The sequence below is a fragment of the Rana temporaria genome, chromosome 4, assembly GCF_905171775.1.
Source record: "Rana temporaria chromosome 4, aRanTem1.1, whole genome shotgun sequence".
Taxonomy (NCBI): Eukaryota; Metazoa; Chordata; class Amphibia; order Anura; family Ranidae; genus Rana; species Rana temporaria.
Window position 1 is genome coordinate 125,671,034 of NC_053492.1, and position 15,068 is coordinate 125,686,101.

Genomic DNA, 15,068 nt, shown 5'->3' on the forward strand with positions numbered 1-15,068 from the left:
AAAAAAAGGGAGAGAGGAAAGCAGGGCAAACCCTCAGTCGACCTCCCCAGGGGAAAATTCCAGCCAGACCACTTACCCGAGCAAGAGGCCACTACTTACCCGTCCTGCGACTACCCGGCTGGAGGTATCCCAAACAGAACCAACGTCCATAAAACGGCATGGCTGTCGGCCAGACACACTGTGACAAGGCCATAGAGACTGGTCATATGTGTGCCCTAGAACCGAAAGTTCCCCGGCCGCCCCTGGAGCAACGGGGCCTGTCGTGGACGTCCCAAAGCTGAGGGCCGGCACACGCTCGATGGCCGAACATGGGGGGACTACAAGAGTCGAGGACCCAGCCTGTCACCCAGTCGGCTGTTGATAGAAGAATCACAGGATTCCAAAAATGCAGGAACAAAACAATAAAAAGCGAGAAAATCGCAAGAAAAAATTCTCCAGAGTACAGGAACTCCAGAGTGCCTGACTCTCCTGACGTTAGGCAGGAAAAAACTGAGGCTGCTAGAGCAGGGTGTGGGTTATACCCGGGGGGCCACGCCCCCTGGGAGGAGCTGCACTGAGATTTGTTTGTTAACACTTTAAGTGCTTTTTTTCTGCCTAAACTCTCCTAGTGAAAGCGGATATAACCCTAATGTCAATGAAGGCTGTGTCCGTCTATGAACGAAAGAGAAAAGTCCTTAGCTCTGTGTAACTAAGTGAGCCAATAGAGCATCAGCAGGCAAACAGGTAAGCCCATGAACACAGAAAAGATAGTTAAATTCATTCTGAATGGACAGACTTGAGTATATAAGCAGTAATGTCAGAATTCCTGATCTGCCTAGTTGTTTTGGATCAGTAACTCAGAATGTAATGAAGTCATTGGGTAAGCACTGGTGTGAGACTGAAGGTGCTGTACCTGCCTTTCAGGGTCTGGTTCCTGGGGTAGTGTTTTGGATGGCCCAAGTTGTAATGGTTGCTATTTCAACATAGTTGTAGAGATACTACAACAGGCAGAGTAACTCAAAAGGAGTGCAACTGACAAATCTAAAGAGGACATAGATGTGTAGTATTATCAGTCTGGTGCTTTATTTAACCACTTGCTTACTGCGCACATATACCCCCTTCCTGCCCAGGCGAAATTTCAGCTTTCGGCACTGTGTTGCTTTAACTAACAACTGTGTGGTCATGCGATGCGGCTCCCAAACAAAATTGATGTCCTTTTTTCCCCACAAATGGAGCTTTCTTTTGGTGGTATTTGATCACCTCTGCGGTTTTTATTTTTTGCGCTATACACAAAAAAATAAAGCGACAATTTTGAAAAAAACACTATTTTTTACTTTAAAATAAAGTAAATAAATATTCCATTTTTTTTTAAACTTTTTTTTCTCAGTTTAAGCCGATACGTATTCTTCTACATATTTTTGGTTAAAAAAAAATAAAAAATAAATCGCAATAAGCGTATAGTGATTGATTTGCGCAAAAGTTAAAGCGCGTACAAAATAGGGGACAGAATTATGACTTTTTTTTTTAATTATTGAACCCGAACGAACAACTGGAGGGATCTAAAAAAACTTCTTTCATGTGGTCATTATGCGGTATTGTTTGTAGACTTTTGGGGAAAATATTTAAATTAATCTATTTTGGAATAAGACTGGAAAAAGTGAAGAGCTGTGAATACAGCTTATATGTAGCAGTTTACATTTACAAATTATTGCATTTCCATGTACTGTGGGATACCAGATTTAGTGAAAGCAGGTTTAGTAACCTAAAAAAAAAAAAAAATCTACATCCTATTTTACTCTGCACTCAGACTCCATGATTTTGTTTCTTACAGGCCGAGGAATAATAGCAAGGCTACCAGTATTTTGAGCAGATGGCATTCTACTGTTTGTGTGTATTCTACTCGGCACAAACTTTCTAATACAAAGACTGACATTTTCTACTCTTTCAAGTGAATAGTTTCTACATTGCTACAAATTCCCACGCGAAGACACAAACCACAAAAGTCCATTCACATAGTTTATTTGAAAACCTCAAACCATTTAGAGTAACAAATAAATAAACTGAAAAACAGCATAACCCAAAAGTGACATTTGCTTCAAATCCCAGTAGAGGAGACGCCAAGCCTACCTGTCCATTATAATACCGCTGTCAAGTCTGCCAGCGCCTGGGCTCAGCTACTAAGAGAAAATTTACACTTCAACAGAACAAGGCTTCAAACAAATCACATTTATACACAAATATTAGGAAGATGGTGTGCTATAGAAAAGTTTTATTGATTTATTACAAAGACACCACAAAAAGGACCCCTTTTTTAAAATTCAAAACGCCACTCTATATGCAACTTACCAGCCAGGAAAAAGGAATTGCTTCATAGAAGCATAAGAATATCACAATAGAAGAATAAATATACTAGATTATATTTCAGGTGCACTGCCAAAATCGTTTAAAGATGGATGGACTGTTAATTGAGATTAGAGACATTAAAAGATGTATTGTGGGCCATGTATCAGAAGATTTTAAATTATAAATGATGTTCTTACTACTTAAAGACTGCAGTGCACCACATATTGTTTACTGCTAAGGTTTTATATTTGAGACAAAATTTCATTGCAAAAACCCACATATCGCCTACTACTAAACCCTGATATCATCTACTTCCTCATTTAAAGTGACAAGTGTGTGTACAAAAGGCATGTTCGTTTAGACAGCAAAACTGCACAGTGTTGGTTACTGGGCTGCATATGGGCTGGCACAAATATAGTGCCAATAAGTGAGCGTGTACCCCATTTATCACACATTTTGCTATAGAGATCACTGATCTTCTAAGACCACGTAAGGCAGTACAAGCTATCCTAACTTGTGTTGACTATAAAGCTAAAATGAAAAAATGTTTATTACCAACTCCAAAAAGTCATTGTAGAAAAAAAGTGATCACTATAGATATATCTATTCAAGTGCTCCACACTGCAAATGAACTGCAAAAGATTGCAAAGATTCTTACGCACAAGTGTAAGCAGTTACGACCATGCACCTGGTTTACTCGTAAAACTGGCAGAATGTCAACAACCAGCATCCAAAGGGGTTTTAGCATGAGTTCATCTTGATGCATCTCCCCTTCACTGATTTGTAAGAACAGGTACAATGTGGGGGGGGAAAAAAGCACACGTTTCAAAATGTACCAAAGGCTGGGCGTTATACACATTCTTTTGTTTCTTTCTTTGGTTACAATGCTATTTTTTATATATGCATTTCATATTGTAGAAAATATGCAATGTTTGTTATATTTCTTGGAATTTCTTTAATCTGTGTAAAAATCTCCAATAAAAACACTGAAAAGAAAAAAGTACCAAAAAGGAAGAAAAAATCATACTTGCTACTACTGCTCACATCATACAAATAATCAGTCTCTCAGTGATAGAGAACAGACATTTACAAGCATTCAGGGCTTTTTCTGAAAGTCCATAGTAAAAGATGTTCAAAGAATAGGAACAGCATAAAGGTGATCTTTAGTAGAAAAAGTTTTAAAAGGAGTATGACTAAGCAGGATTTTCAGATTCTTCACAAGCGGATACTTTTAAAACTTTAAAGTAAGCCTGTGCTTAGCCCATTGAGGACAAGGGAAAAGGTTCACGTCAAAGCCCCCATTGCAGCGGATTATCCTCTTTCTGTTGACGTTCCTGCAGTTTCTTTTAAAAATGCAGAAGGGAAAGGAAGTCCTGCACAGAGATGGGAAGGGATGCAAGCATGTGTAGCTGGTGGGGCTGGCATTATAGTGAAGACATTGCTCTGCATGGGTAATAAACATGTTCACTTTAAAGGGGCATTCCAGTCTGTAAATTAGGCATATACTAGTTTAAAAAATTTAGCAGCTCCTATATACTATACACAATGAACTCGGTTACTTGTGGCGTTTTAGAAAGTATACGACTTTGCTAGGAAGGCAGGCACACATCTTAAAAGTTTTGGGCAAGAAATGTACGCCCAGCAGTTGACAGGGTACTTTATACATATTTGTTATAATAAAAGGAGTGTATAATATATATATATATATATATATATATATAACAAAATTAGGAAGCTCTGCTCTACAATACATGGCAAAAGGTGTGAACGCCAACTGATTCTCTGATGGATCAAACACCAAGGAAGGGTCTTTTTAGTAATTAAAATACTCATAGTAGGTAGCTGGTGGTGACCCATAGACACCTGCAAATTCCAAATCAAATGAGAATATATTTCATGCTTAGACTATAGTGACAGTCTTTTTTTTTAGCAGAGTGCCATGTTAATTAGTTGCTGAGTGTGTCTGCTTCACCATATCTGTGCTATAAATCTTCCAGTTTCTCTCTGATACATTACCCATTTCATTAAGCATTCCCAGACAGGTAGGGATCTGATTGGTAGTGTAATGGAGTGTATATAAAGCAAGGGGGCTTATAGTACTTGGGAATACCTCCCCTGCATAAACAAAACAAGTTGGATTCCCTTTTTACTCATAAAAGAGAGTGGAAAGAACTACAGCAATGCTCGAGCAAAAAAGCACAGGCAACCCTGGTCAGTCAAGCGGCCTTCTTTATATACATTTTAAATATTCAAAATGTAAACTAATTTTTTGTATATTTACCCCTTAACCATCCCTCCCTCCCTCCAGGTCAGAGATGTTCACTGTGCAGTCTACTTCCAAAGTCTTTCAGCTGATTCTTCTATACATGTGTAACACAATGGGTGTTATTTACAAAAGGCAAATCCACTGCACTACAAGTGCACTTGGAAGTGCAGTCGCTGTAAATCTGAGGGGTAGATCTGAAATGAGGGGAGGCTCTGCTGATTTCATCATCCAATCATGTGCAAGCTAAAATGCTGTTTATCTTCCTTGCATGTCCCCCTCGGATCTACAGCGATTGCACTTGCAATGCACTTGTGTAGTGCAAAGTGGATTTGCCTTTCGTAAATAACCCCCAATTTCTGTTTTTTCCTATGGAAAGGCTTTTTGTGAATCTTTTGTCTTGCCAGTGGATGGCCTATTTATAGGAGTGAAGTAGGTCATTCAGGCATAGAAGAAAACATGTGCTAGACGACTTTAGATGCAGCAGGAACAAGTATAACACTTCAGAAGGGGAAGGAACTTCAAAATGATATCTTTACTTAAAGTTTGTTATGTAATATTTAATTTTGATCTTTACTTTCTACAGTGCACCAAGATGAGAGTCACATAAAAAAACAAAACAAAAAACATGCTTTAGGCGAAAACAAATTGGAAAGCCCCCCCCCCCCCACAGTTCTTATGTACTCAGACAGTTCAATTGTTCACATGTGGAAGCAGCGCTTGAACCAAAACGCACAACACACAATATAATCTGCTGTACGAGCACAAAGACGTATAGTTAACAAGCCCTAGTTTACCTTGGTCTGTATGAAAAAAAAATAAAAAAACACACACACAATAAAATAAACCTCAAATGTAATGGTTTCATAAAAAGGAAGAATTGGTGGGAGACCTTCTACACAGACTTTGGTTGGTTTTCAGCACATAAATCTGAATGTAACAGTTTGCATTTACTTGAAAATACAGATGAGTTCTTAAAAGGAAAATGAAGCTGTACATAAAACAAATAACTTAATAGAGAGTATATACAATTTCATTTACAGCATGTTAGCTGTACAACAGTTTGGCGCAGTAATATGCTGGCCTGATATTATTACAAACTAGTTGCATGGTAACAGGATAAATGTGCCATTGATTTACAACTAATGAGCCTGCCAATCTGAGTGCAGAGATACTGAATGTACTTGGAATTTATAATGTTTAGTTGGCATATTAAAATATCAAAGCATGGGTTATTGTTATGCATGTAGTCTATGCGTATCTACCAATAAAAAAAAATGCACCTACCAAACCATTACAAATTACTTACATAACACGATGGTCTCCATGTTGGTTTTTCCCCCCACTATATAACCATCAAAAAAACAGTCCCGCTAAAAAGCAGTCCTAAAATCAAGATAGAAACTTGAAGTCCCCATGGGTGGCTTAATATAGCTAAAAATACAACTGATTGCACAGACATAAGTTAAATAAGGTTGGATTAGCACTTCATGGTCTAAAACAGCATGGCAGCCTTTTGTTTTTCAGATGCATCTTGGGAGATTGAGGTTATCAGGCTGTCTCCTTCTTGGCTTTTTCATAAACTCTGCAACCTCTAGTCCCTCTGATGTTTGAATTGTTTTAATGCAAGAATAAGCTAGCAGAAAGGAGTTGCAAGGCTATGAAAGCAGCAAAAAAAGATTTTTTTTTCTCCTTCAGGCATGACTACATTTTACATGGTGCCTCTTCTGGTCTCTGCTCTATTTTCAGAGAATAACTACTAGGGGTGAGGAAAGGAACCTTTTTTTAAGGTTTCCAAAAATAAACCAAATGAATCCAAACCAGACATATACCATTATAACACAATTATAATGCCTGTTGGAATACTTTTTGATCCTATACTCTATTACAATTTGCAACACATTTATGCTGCATGTATGAATCAATTTGCAATTTCAAATGTCAGATTTTTATTTATTTTTTAGGTATTCAGAGATAGTGTTTTTGAGAATTCCCTTTTTAGCCAAGGAGGAGACAGCTTCGGGAATTCAACCATCCTACATGCATTTGGAGGACTAAATGCTCTCTAGTGTGTGCGTGTGTGTATTTTTTTTTGTCATAGTAGTCTAAACAAGGAAGCACTGATGCAATCTTTTTTATACTTGCCTTTAGAACGCAAGTGTTCTGCGTTTATTTTTATTATGTTACCTCCTCACCACCATTTGGAACTGCAATGTTTAATTCTAGACTTTAGATCTAGCTTGAAAGGGACATACTTTCTACAAAAACTGTTTGCTTAAGGCTCACCCTATATCATACAAGCATGAGATAATGAACTATACATATGCTCTCATTCCACAGGTATGAGGCAAGTAAACAATATTGGCAGGTTATAAAAGAAAAGATGAATAAATAATGCCCTATTCACAATCTAGCATTCCCCCTATAGCAAGAAGCATACAGAGCTCAGCTAACACTATGTAGGACAAAAAAGGAAGACAACTGACATGACACGTATGCATTATGTGGAGGAGTGCCACATGTAGATCCACCAAGAACAAAGGACGGTTTCCTACAAATACTAAGTTAAAAAATAAATTTACATACAAATGTACAGCAAATTATTCTTGTTCAAAAAAACGTCCAGAGGATTAATGACCAAGAACATTGTGTCCTTGCATGGTAGCAGATTGATAAATCTTCTCAGGCTCACGCCACTACCAGAAAAGGCACAGGGCTGTAGATGCAAACATCCTGATAATGTAGACTGTAATGTACACATAGACAAGTGCTGACCCATGCCATTTCAGTGTGCCAAGATGCTGCAATTATGTGTGTGTACCTAACACCCTGAATGTATATGAAGGAAAATAAACAGTCTATATCAGTGATGGCTAACCTTTGCACCTCAGATTCCCCATGATGCTCATGCACTCTGCAGTGTAGATAAGCATCATGGCAAAGATGGTTCCAAAACATCTGGGGTGCCAAGGTTCGCCATCACTGGTCTATATGGATGAGATAATGGATGTCTAAACATCAGTTTGAGTGTTTTATAAAATGAATCCATTTGCCAATGTAAGAAAAGCTATCGACTAACAAAGACTTCATATTAAGTTTCATGTAACCTTGCAGTTCCTCTGAAAGTAGATTTGTATTGCATTTAAAGCAGCAGTCAACAGACAGACACCAACAAGACAGGAGGAGAGAGTTATATTCTATCCTGTACACAGTATGCAGATACATGTAGTGTGATGTAAGAAAAATATATTAGCACATCTTATATAGAAACAAAGGCTTTCTTTCCATTGTTTCTTACAGATTTTAATTGACTGGCATTAACATGTGGATTGTATTATGGGGAAAGCCAAGAAATAAAAATCGTAGTTCTATTTCCTTTCCAGAGGTTGACCACTAAAGAAAATGACCTGTAACTTCATAAAACTAACTGACACTCATTCACTTCAAGGGTTTTATCGGTTCTCTCTGAAACATTACCAAAGACAATTTACTGAGCGGTGTCAATGCCATAATGGCCCCATTTCCATTACTAATGAAGATATACAGAAATAGCAACAGACCAGGCTATTTTAAATCTAATCTGTCAGCAATAACCCTACTCATAGGATTAGAGATACACAACTGTGCATTTGCATTCATTGAGACATCAACTTGTGCTATAATAATTCTGTCAACTGACAATCTATTAGTATATGGAATTATACAAATGCTTCTGTCAGCACAGCCACTGAACTAGCTCTTTAAAATGTGGCCATGTAGACATCTTAAGCTATGGCTGGCTAGCCGGATCAAATGGTGTATGGGTCCTTTAAACGAGAGCAGGTTGTTATGAAGTGGACAGGTCATCCACATTCAGAATTACATGAGACAGTTACAAACAGAACTGTATGTAATCTGGGGTCAGAAATTTCTGTAAATGACAATAAATATAGCCAGATTTCCTTTAATCTGTATATGAACTGTTAGGTTAATATAGTATGAAAATGTCTCTTTAGTATTACAGGATGTCAACCACATACAAGCTATCACTTGTATCAGATGCATGGCCAAAAGCCCCCCCAAATGACTAGAATTACATTAAAAGTTTTTTTCATAGCTTATTCACAGTCTCCAGCCATCTTGAAGACGACTGCTAGTCTTAAAAACGGCCATACAAATTACAATCTCTGAATAGTCTACTTAAAGTATACCAACAACTCTGTAGTGTAATATAAGGGCCTGCTTAAATGCTCAATTCAATTTATATCCAATTAAGTAATGCATCTTAATACACAGTTTCTGTCAAAGGAGATTGCAATGTGTAGGGCAGGGTTTAGACAACATAAATTAATACATATTGCCTTATCATGGAAAAAATTTCCTATTGTACGAATGGGATTTTTTAAATTTTAGTATTTTTTCCCCCCCATCCTGCAATATTGTCTTAGCCCCTGTGTGCAAGGTCCAACAATCCAAGCAAGGCAATGTCTGGAGCAGCTTTATATACAGTTCTTTAAGAGTGTTGGCTTCAAGTAGTAGCAACATGTAAATTTAAAGGGCAAAGAAGAAACAAACAACTATTGTACAGTGAACTGGAACACAGTGGCTGCTGCTTTAAATGAGGGCACCTCTGAATTTCCCTTACTACCTCTGCTATAGGGTGGTATAGAAAGGCGCACACCTAAAAGGACAGAATCACAGAGGTAAATATCACTATGGAATAGTTCCCGATTTCATAGAATTCCACAGCACAGACAGCCCTAGTTCAGGCATTCTGAAATTTTTTTTTTTGTAAAAGCACTACAAGGCTGCACAGAGGAAAAGCAAAGTACAGGTATATGACAGTCTTAAATACCTACTGAATGACTTAAGAACACTACTGACTGCTAAAACAAATGGGCAATGTCTTTTAAAATTATAAATGTTGTTTTCCCTGGTAACAAGTTCAATGTAGGTTATATTCAAGCTTTTCCATTGGTCTCAGGTGCTAGCTGTAGGCGGACTGCTGGTCCAATTCGCTGAGCCAGATCTGCAAGCACTACAGGAAGTAACTAGTTGTTCTGAAAGGGCGAAAAGGCTTGGGGGGGGGGGGGGCTTTATTTCCCCCCATACATCCTCTCTATGTCTTCCTGGTAATGACTTTTCAGCTCCTTGCGCTTCAATTTAAAGGCATCAGTCACCAATCCAGTTTCAGGAGTCCAAGGCTCAGCGACTAGGCGGATCTTTACTGGCAACTCAAACTTCTCAAGGGTGGCTGGAAGAAATTCATTCACATGCAACGATTAATTTATTTACATATTGTAAAACGTTTAACAAATACTTGCATATGATGTTAAAACTGAACCCACTAAATACACATTTATAATGGAGCAGTTCTATCTGCCGAAAGACTTGCATTTCGTGGTTTTCAGTCCTGAGATTTCCATAGCCCTTCCAAACTGTAGAGTTCTGTATGACATTGCAGGAGATTTGATTCCTCTCCACTGCAGTTAATACTTACAGGCTGAGCATGAAATAAGGCCTATAAGTGGATCGTGAAGAAGCAGCTCATTAATGAGCTCATCCCCGTCACTATGCTTTTAAAGCATGCTCCTGAGCACACAAGTACTGTAGCACACCAGACAGCCTCCTTTTGCCATTTGAATTGGGCAACTGCAATAGAATAAGGTAGGCTTTTACCAATAGAGAGAAGAGGTCCATAACCCATGGACACTAGTAATACTTTAAGGCTAGCTGAAAGTGTGAGAGAGGTTGCATAGCAGGAAGGCCCTGCAGCACAATACAGCTTGTTTTGAATAATTGCAAGTTGGCTCCTAAACTGGGCCGATGAGCTAATAAATTTATAGCAGGATGTCAAAATTGCATCGGAATAAAGCCTAGAGAAGCAATATCTTCTTACCTGCTGCAGAAGATTCTGCCAACACTCTAAGGACTTCTTTCTCCATTGTTGGATTATTGCACAGAGATTCAAAACTTCCTATAACTCTCTTCTGCTCCGCCAACTTTAAGAGATCCTTTTGGTTTGGCACCACAAAGCCAATAACATATGACTGATCACTGGAAAGAAAGAAAGAAGTCTTTAAAAGGAAAGAACAAGCAATCCTATATCTATAAATAGGCTATAACAATTCTAGAAAAGATTAGGTACTTTATCCCCCCAGTGGGTATATATTCGGCATACAAGAAAGGGGGAGAATGCAACCTCCTTTGCAACATAAAACTGAAATGAGCCAGCAGACACATGTAGTAGAAAGGAAGTGCAATGCTAGCATGTGAACATAGCCCAGTTCTGGAGAATTGGAGTGTGGAAATAACCCAGACATAAACAATCATTCATAATTTCATTTAGTTTATGTGGGCCATGACCAATCAGCTTCTAAAAGAAATATCACTGGCAAAAAATATATATACACACACACACACACACACACACACACACACATTATATACACACACACAGACAGTACAGACCAAAAGTTTGGACACACCTTCTCATTCAAAGAGTTTTCTTTATTTTCATGACTATGAAAATTGTAGATTCACACTGAAGGCATCAAAACTATGAATTAACACATGTGGAATTATACATAACAAAAAAGTGTGAAACAACTGAAAATATATTTCAAATTCTAGGTTCTTCAAAGTAGCCACCTTTTGCTTTGATTACTGCTTGGCACACTCATGGCATTCTCTTGATGAGCTTCAAGAGGTAGTCACCTGGCGCAGCACCCCATCACTCTCCTTCATGATCAAATAGCCCTTACACAGCCTGGAGGTGTGTTTGGGGTCATTGTCCTGTTGAAAAATAAATGATGGTCCAACTAAACGCAAACCGGATGGAATAGCATGCCGCTGCAAGATGCTGTGGTAGCCATCATGGTTCAGTATGCCTTCAATTTTGATTAAATCCCCAACAGTTTCACCAGCAAAGCACCCCCACACCATCACACCACCTCCTCCATGCTTCACGGTGGGAACCAGGCATGTAGAGTCCATCCGTTCACCTTTTCTGCGTCGCACAAAGAAACGGGGGTTGGAACCAAAGATCTCAAGTTTGGACTCATCAGACCAAAGCACAGATTTCCACTGGTCTAATGTCCATTCCTTGTGTTCTTTAGCCCAAACAAGTCTCTTCTGCTTGTTGCCTTTCTTTAGCAGTGGTTTCCTAGCAGATATTCTACCATGAAGGTCTGATTCACACAGTCTCCTCTTAACAGTTCTAGAGATGTGTCTGCTGTAAAAGGTGGCTACTTTGAAGAACCCAGAATATGAAATATATTTTCAGTTGTTTCACACTTTTTTGTTATGTATAATTCCACATGTGTTAATTCATAGTTTTGATGCCTTCAGTGTGAATCTACAATTTTTCATAGTCATGAAAATAAAGAAAACTCTTTGAATGAGAAGGTGTGTCCAAACTTTTGGTCTGTAATTATATATATATATATATATATATATATATATATATATATATATATATATATATATAAAATCACACACACACACACACACACGCTTATGTACACAACTGGGTTGATTTACCAAAGACAAATTTACTGTGCACTTGCTCCAGAGCTTGGAAAGACTGAATATTCTTTGCAAAGTAAAGCTTTATCTATCACATGCAAGGAAAGTAAAAACTGAATTATTGCTTGCACATGATTGGATAATATAAAATCAGCAGAGCTTTCCCTCAGATATAGAGCAACTGCACTTGCAGTGCACAGTATATATGCCTTTAGTAAATCAACCTCAAAGTGTAGAATCTATCCCAAATGTCATTACTTCTACCCAGTCTCCTGGGTACTGATATTTTAAGCCAGATGTGTGAAAGGATTATACACCAAAGAGGCAGTAAAAATAGGATTTTTTTTACTCACCATAAATCCTTTTCTGTCGTCCATGGACGGACACAGCCTTCTCAAGTCTTGACAAGTGGGTTATGTTCCTGTTCACAGGAGAGGACTAGGCAGAAACATGTTCGATAATTAAATACATGTTACTTTAACAGAGTTGAACAGCCCCACCCAGGGGGGTGGTCCTTTCAGACATAACCCTCCTCCCTGCAGCATGCAGCCTCAGTTTGTAACAAGCAGTACAAACCTAAAAAGGAGGGGTGGGTGCCGTGTCCGTCCATGGACGACAGCGAAAAGGATTTTACAGTGAGTACAAAAAATCCTCTTTTCTCTTATCGTCCTTGGACGGAAACAGCCTTCTCAAGTCTTGACAAGTGGGACGTCCTCAAGCAGTGTCAAAAAACGAGGGGTGGGAACAGTATCAGTAAAAACAAACAACTTCACCCCAAACAAGCAGAGCTCAACGCAGGAGGTGCAACTTTAAACAGCCGCCTGCAAAACTTTGCAGCCGAAGGAAGCATCTGAAGATGCACTCACATCAACCTTGTAAAATTGGGAAAAAGTGTGAACGGATGACCATATCGCCGCCTTACACACCTGTGAGACAGACGCTTGATGTCGGAAATCCCAGGAAGCACCAATTTCCATGGTCGAATGTGCCGTGACTGGAAAGGGGGACGCCTGCCCCTTAAGAGCATAGGCCTGTATGACGGTCTGCCTGATCCACCGAGAAATGGTGGCCGACAAGACCGCCAGGCCCTTTTTTGGACCAGACACCGACACAAAAAGTGAGTCAGACCTTCGAAACAGAGCCATAGCAGACAGGTACACCCGCAAAGCGCGTACCATGTTTAAAGTATGTAGCACAACCTCCTTAGGATGCGTTGGCCGGGGCACAAGGATGGAAGTACATATGTCCTTGTTAAGGTGAAATGCCGAAACCACCTTCGGAAGAAAAGAAGGTTGCGGGTGCAACACCGCTTAACCTTATGGAGAACCAAGTATGGCGACTTGCAGTGTTCCCCCCTGATGGTTGACATAAGCCACCGCCATGGCGTTGTCCAACTGAATCCTGATTGGGCGACCTTGCAACCTCCTCGACCACGAGGAGAGGCATAGTCCGATAGCCCGGAGTTCTAGGGCATTAATCGTCAAGACTATCCTGGGCCGACTGGACCCCCAGACGCCCCCAACCTGTGAGGCTGGCGTCCGGCGTAATCACCGTCCACTGGAAGGGAAGAAAATTACTTCCCGGACCGAAGAGCCGGGGATCTCAGCCACCAATTCAGAGAGACTGACTAGGTGGCTTACCTGAATCTGACGATCCAGAGACAAAGGAGATTTGGAACTGGGCATACGGTACCACCTCGAATGGAGCGCATCCACCACCGAGCAAATGGATTCCATGCAGAACTTCCTCACGCTCACGAAGGTATTTAGGGCCTTGAGGTCCAAAATTGGACAGACCCCGTCCTTCTTCGGGACCACAAACAGATTCAAATAAAATCCCTGAAACCTATCGTCCTGCAGAACAGGTAAAGTTACCCCACAACTTAGCAAGTCCTGCACTGCCCCTAGCAGGGCAGACCGACGAGCCGGAAGGAGAGGGAGACTTGGATAGAATATGTTCGGTGGATAGTAAAGAAACCACCTCGCAGACCCACTGGTCAGAGAGCAGGGAGGTCCACCGAGCTGTGAACTTGCAAAGCCGTCCCCCCACCCATGAGTCGGGAGGGGGCAAGTCTTCATGCATTGGCGGGTTTGGGTGTCGGCTTGTTCGGCTTACGCACCCAGGAACGTTTGTCGCCCAGCTGAGCCCTTGTCGGCCTGGGAAAGTTTACCCACAGGACCTGACTGACGGAAATATCGCTTCCGAGTGGGAAACTAAGGACACGGCTTATGGCACGGCTCCTTCCCCATGGTGGACTGAGGGAGGAGAGTGCCCTTACCCCCAGTGACATCCTTGATAATGTCATCCAGCGAGGTGCCAAAAAGCCTCCCACCCTTGAAGGGCAAATCAGCCAGGGCTTTTTTAGATGCTTGGTCAGCAGACCAGCATTTCAGCCAAATCAGGCTGCGCAAAACCACCGCCGAAACAGAAGCTCTGGATATTAAGGGGGCTGCATCTAGTGTAGCATCACAGACATATACAAGGTCCTAGACCAACTGATCAGCCAGTCCAATAAATTCGGGAGGGAGTTGGTGCTCCTCCACAGTCTGGCGCAAAACCTTTGCCCATTCAGTGAGTGTCTGAGACACCAGGGTTGCAGCCACAATAAACCACAATGCAGACCCCAACATGGTAAACATGGAGCGGGTCAGTGCCTCGGACCTCCTATCAATACGGTCCTTGAAGGCATGGGTCCCTTCTATAGGGAGAGTGGTCACCTTATTTAATCGGGCTACCGGAGAAGCCCATTTTTTCAAGAGGCTCTCCTCAAAAGGGGTACCAAACCGCCAGGCGCTGAGGAACTACGAAATGGATTTCTGCGGCTTTTCCCATTCCTTATCAATGAACTTGTCAAACAAGGACACATAAGGAAAAATCTTCACAGGAGCGGTCTGATTTGTGTGACCCAAAAAAGACAGAGCCCTCAGAGGATGCCTCAGCTGCACTATCCAGCTTAAGGGAGGAGTCTTCCTCACAA

General features: G+C 40.5%; 1 protein-coding gene across 1 annotated transcript in view; it reads right to left on the reverse strand.

Moving 5' to 3' along the window:
• Positions 1-5,418: 5,418 nt before the first annotated feature.
• Positions 5,419-15,068, reverse strand: part of ACSL3 (acyl-CoA synthetase long chain family member 3) — a 137,772-nt gene continuing 128,122 nt past the window's right edge. Inside the window, exons 14-15 of the mRNA XM_040349032.1 lie at positions 10,464-10,621; positions 5,419-9,818 (exon numbers count right to left, since the gene is read on the reverse strand). Coding sequence (XP_040204966.1) covers positions 9,661-9,818; positions 10,464-10,621 — 316 coding nt within the window. The 3' untranslated portion in view covers positions 5,419-9,660. The remainder of the gene's footprint in view (positions 9,819-10,463; positions 10,622-15,068) is intronic.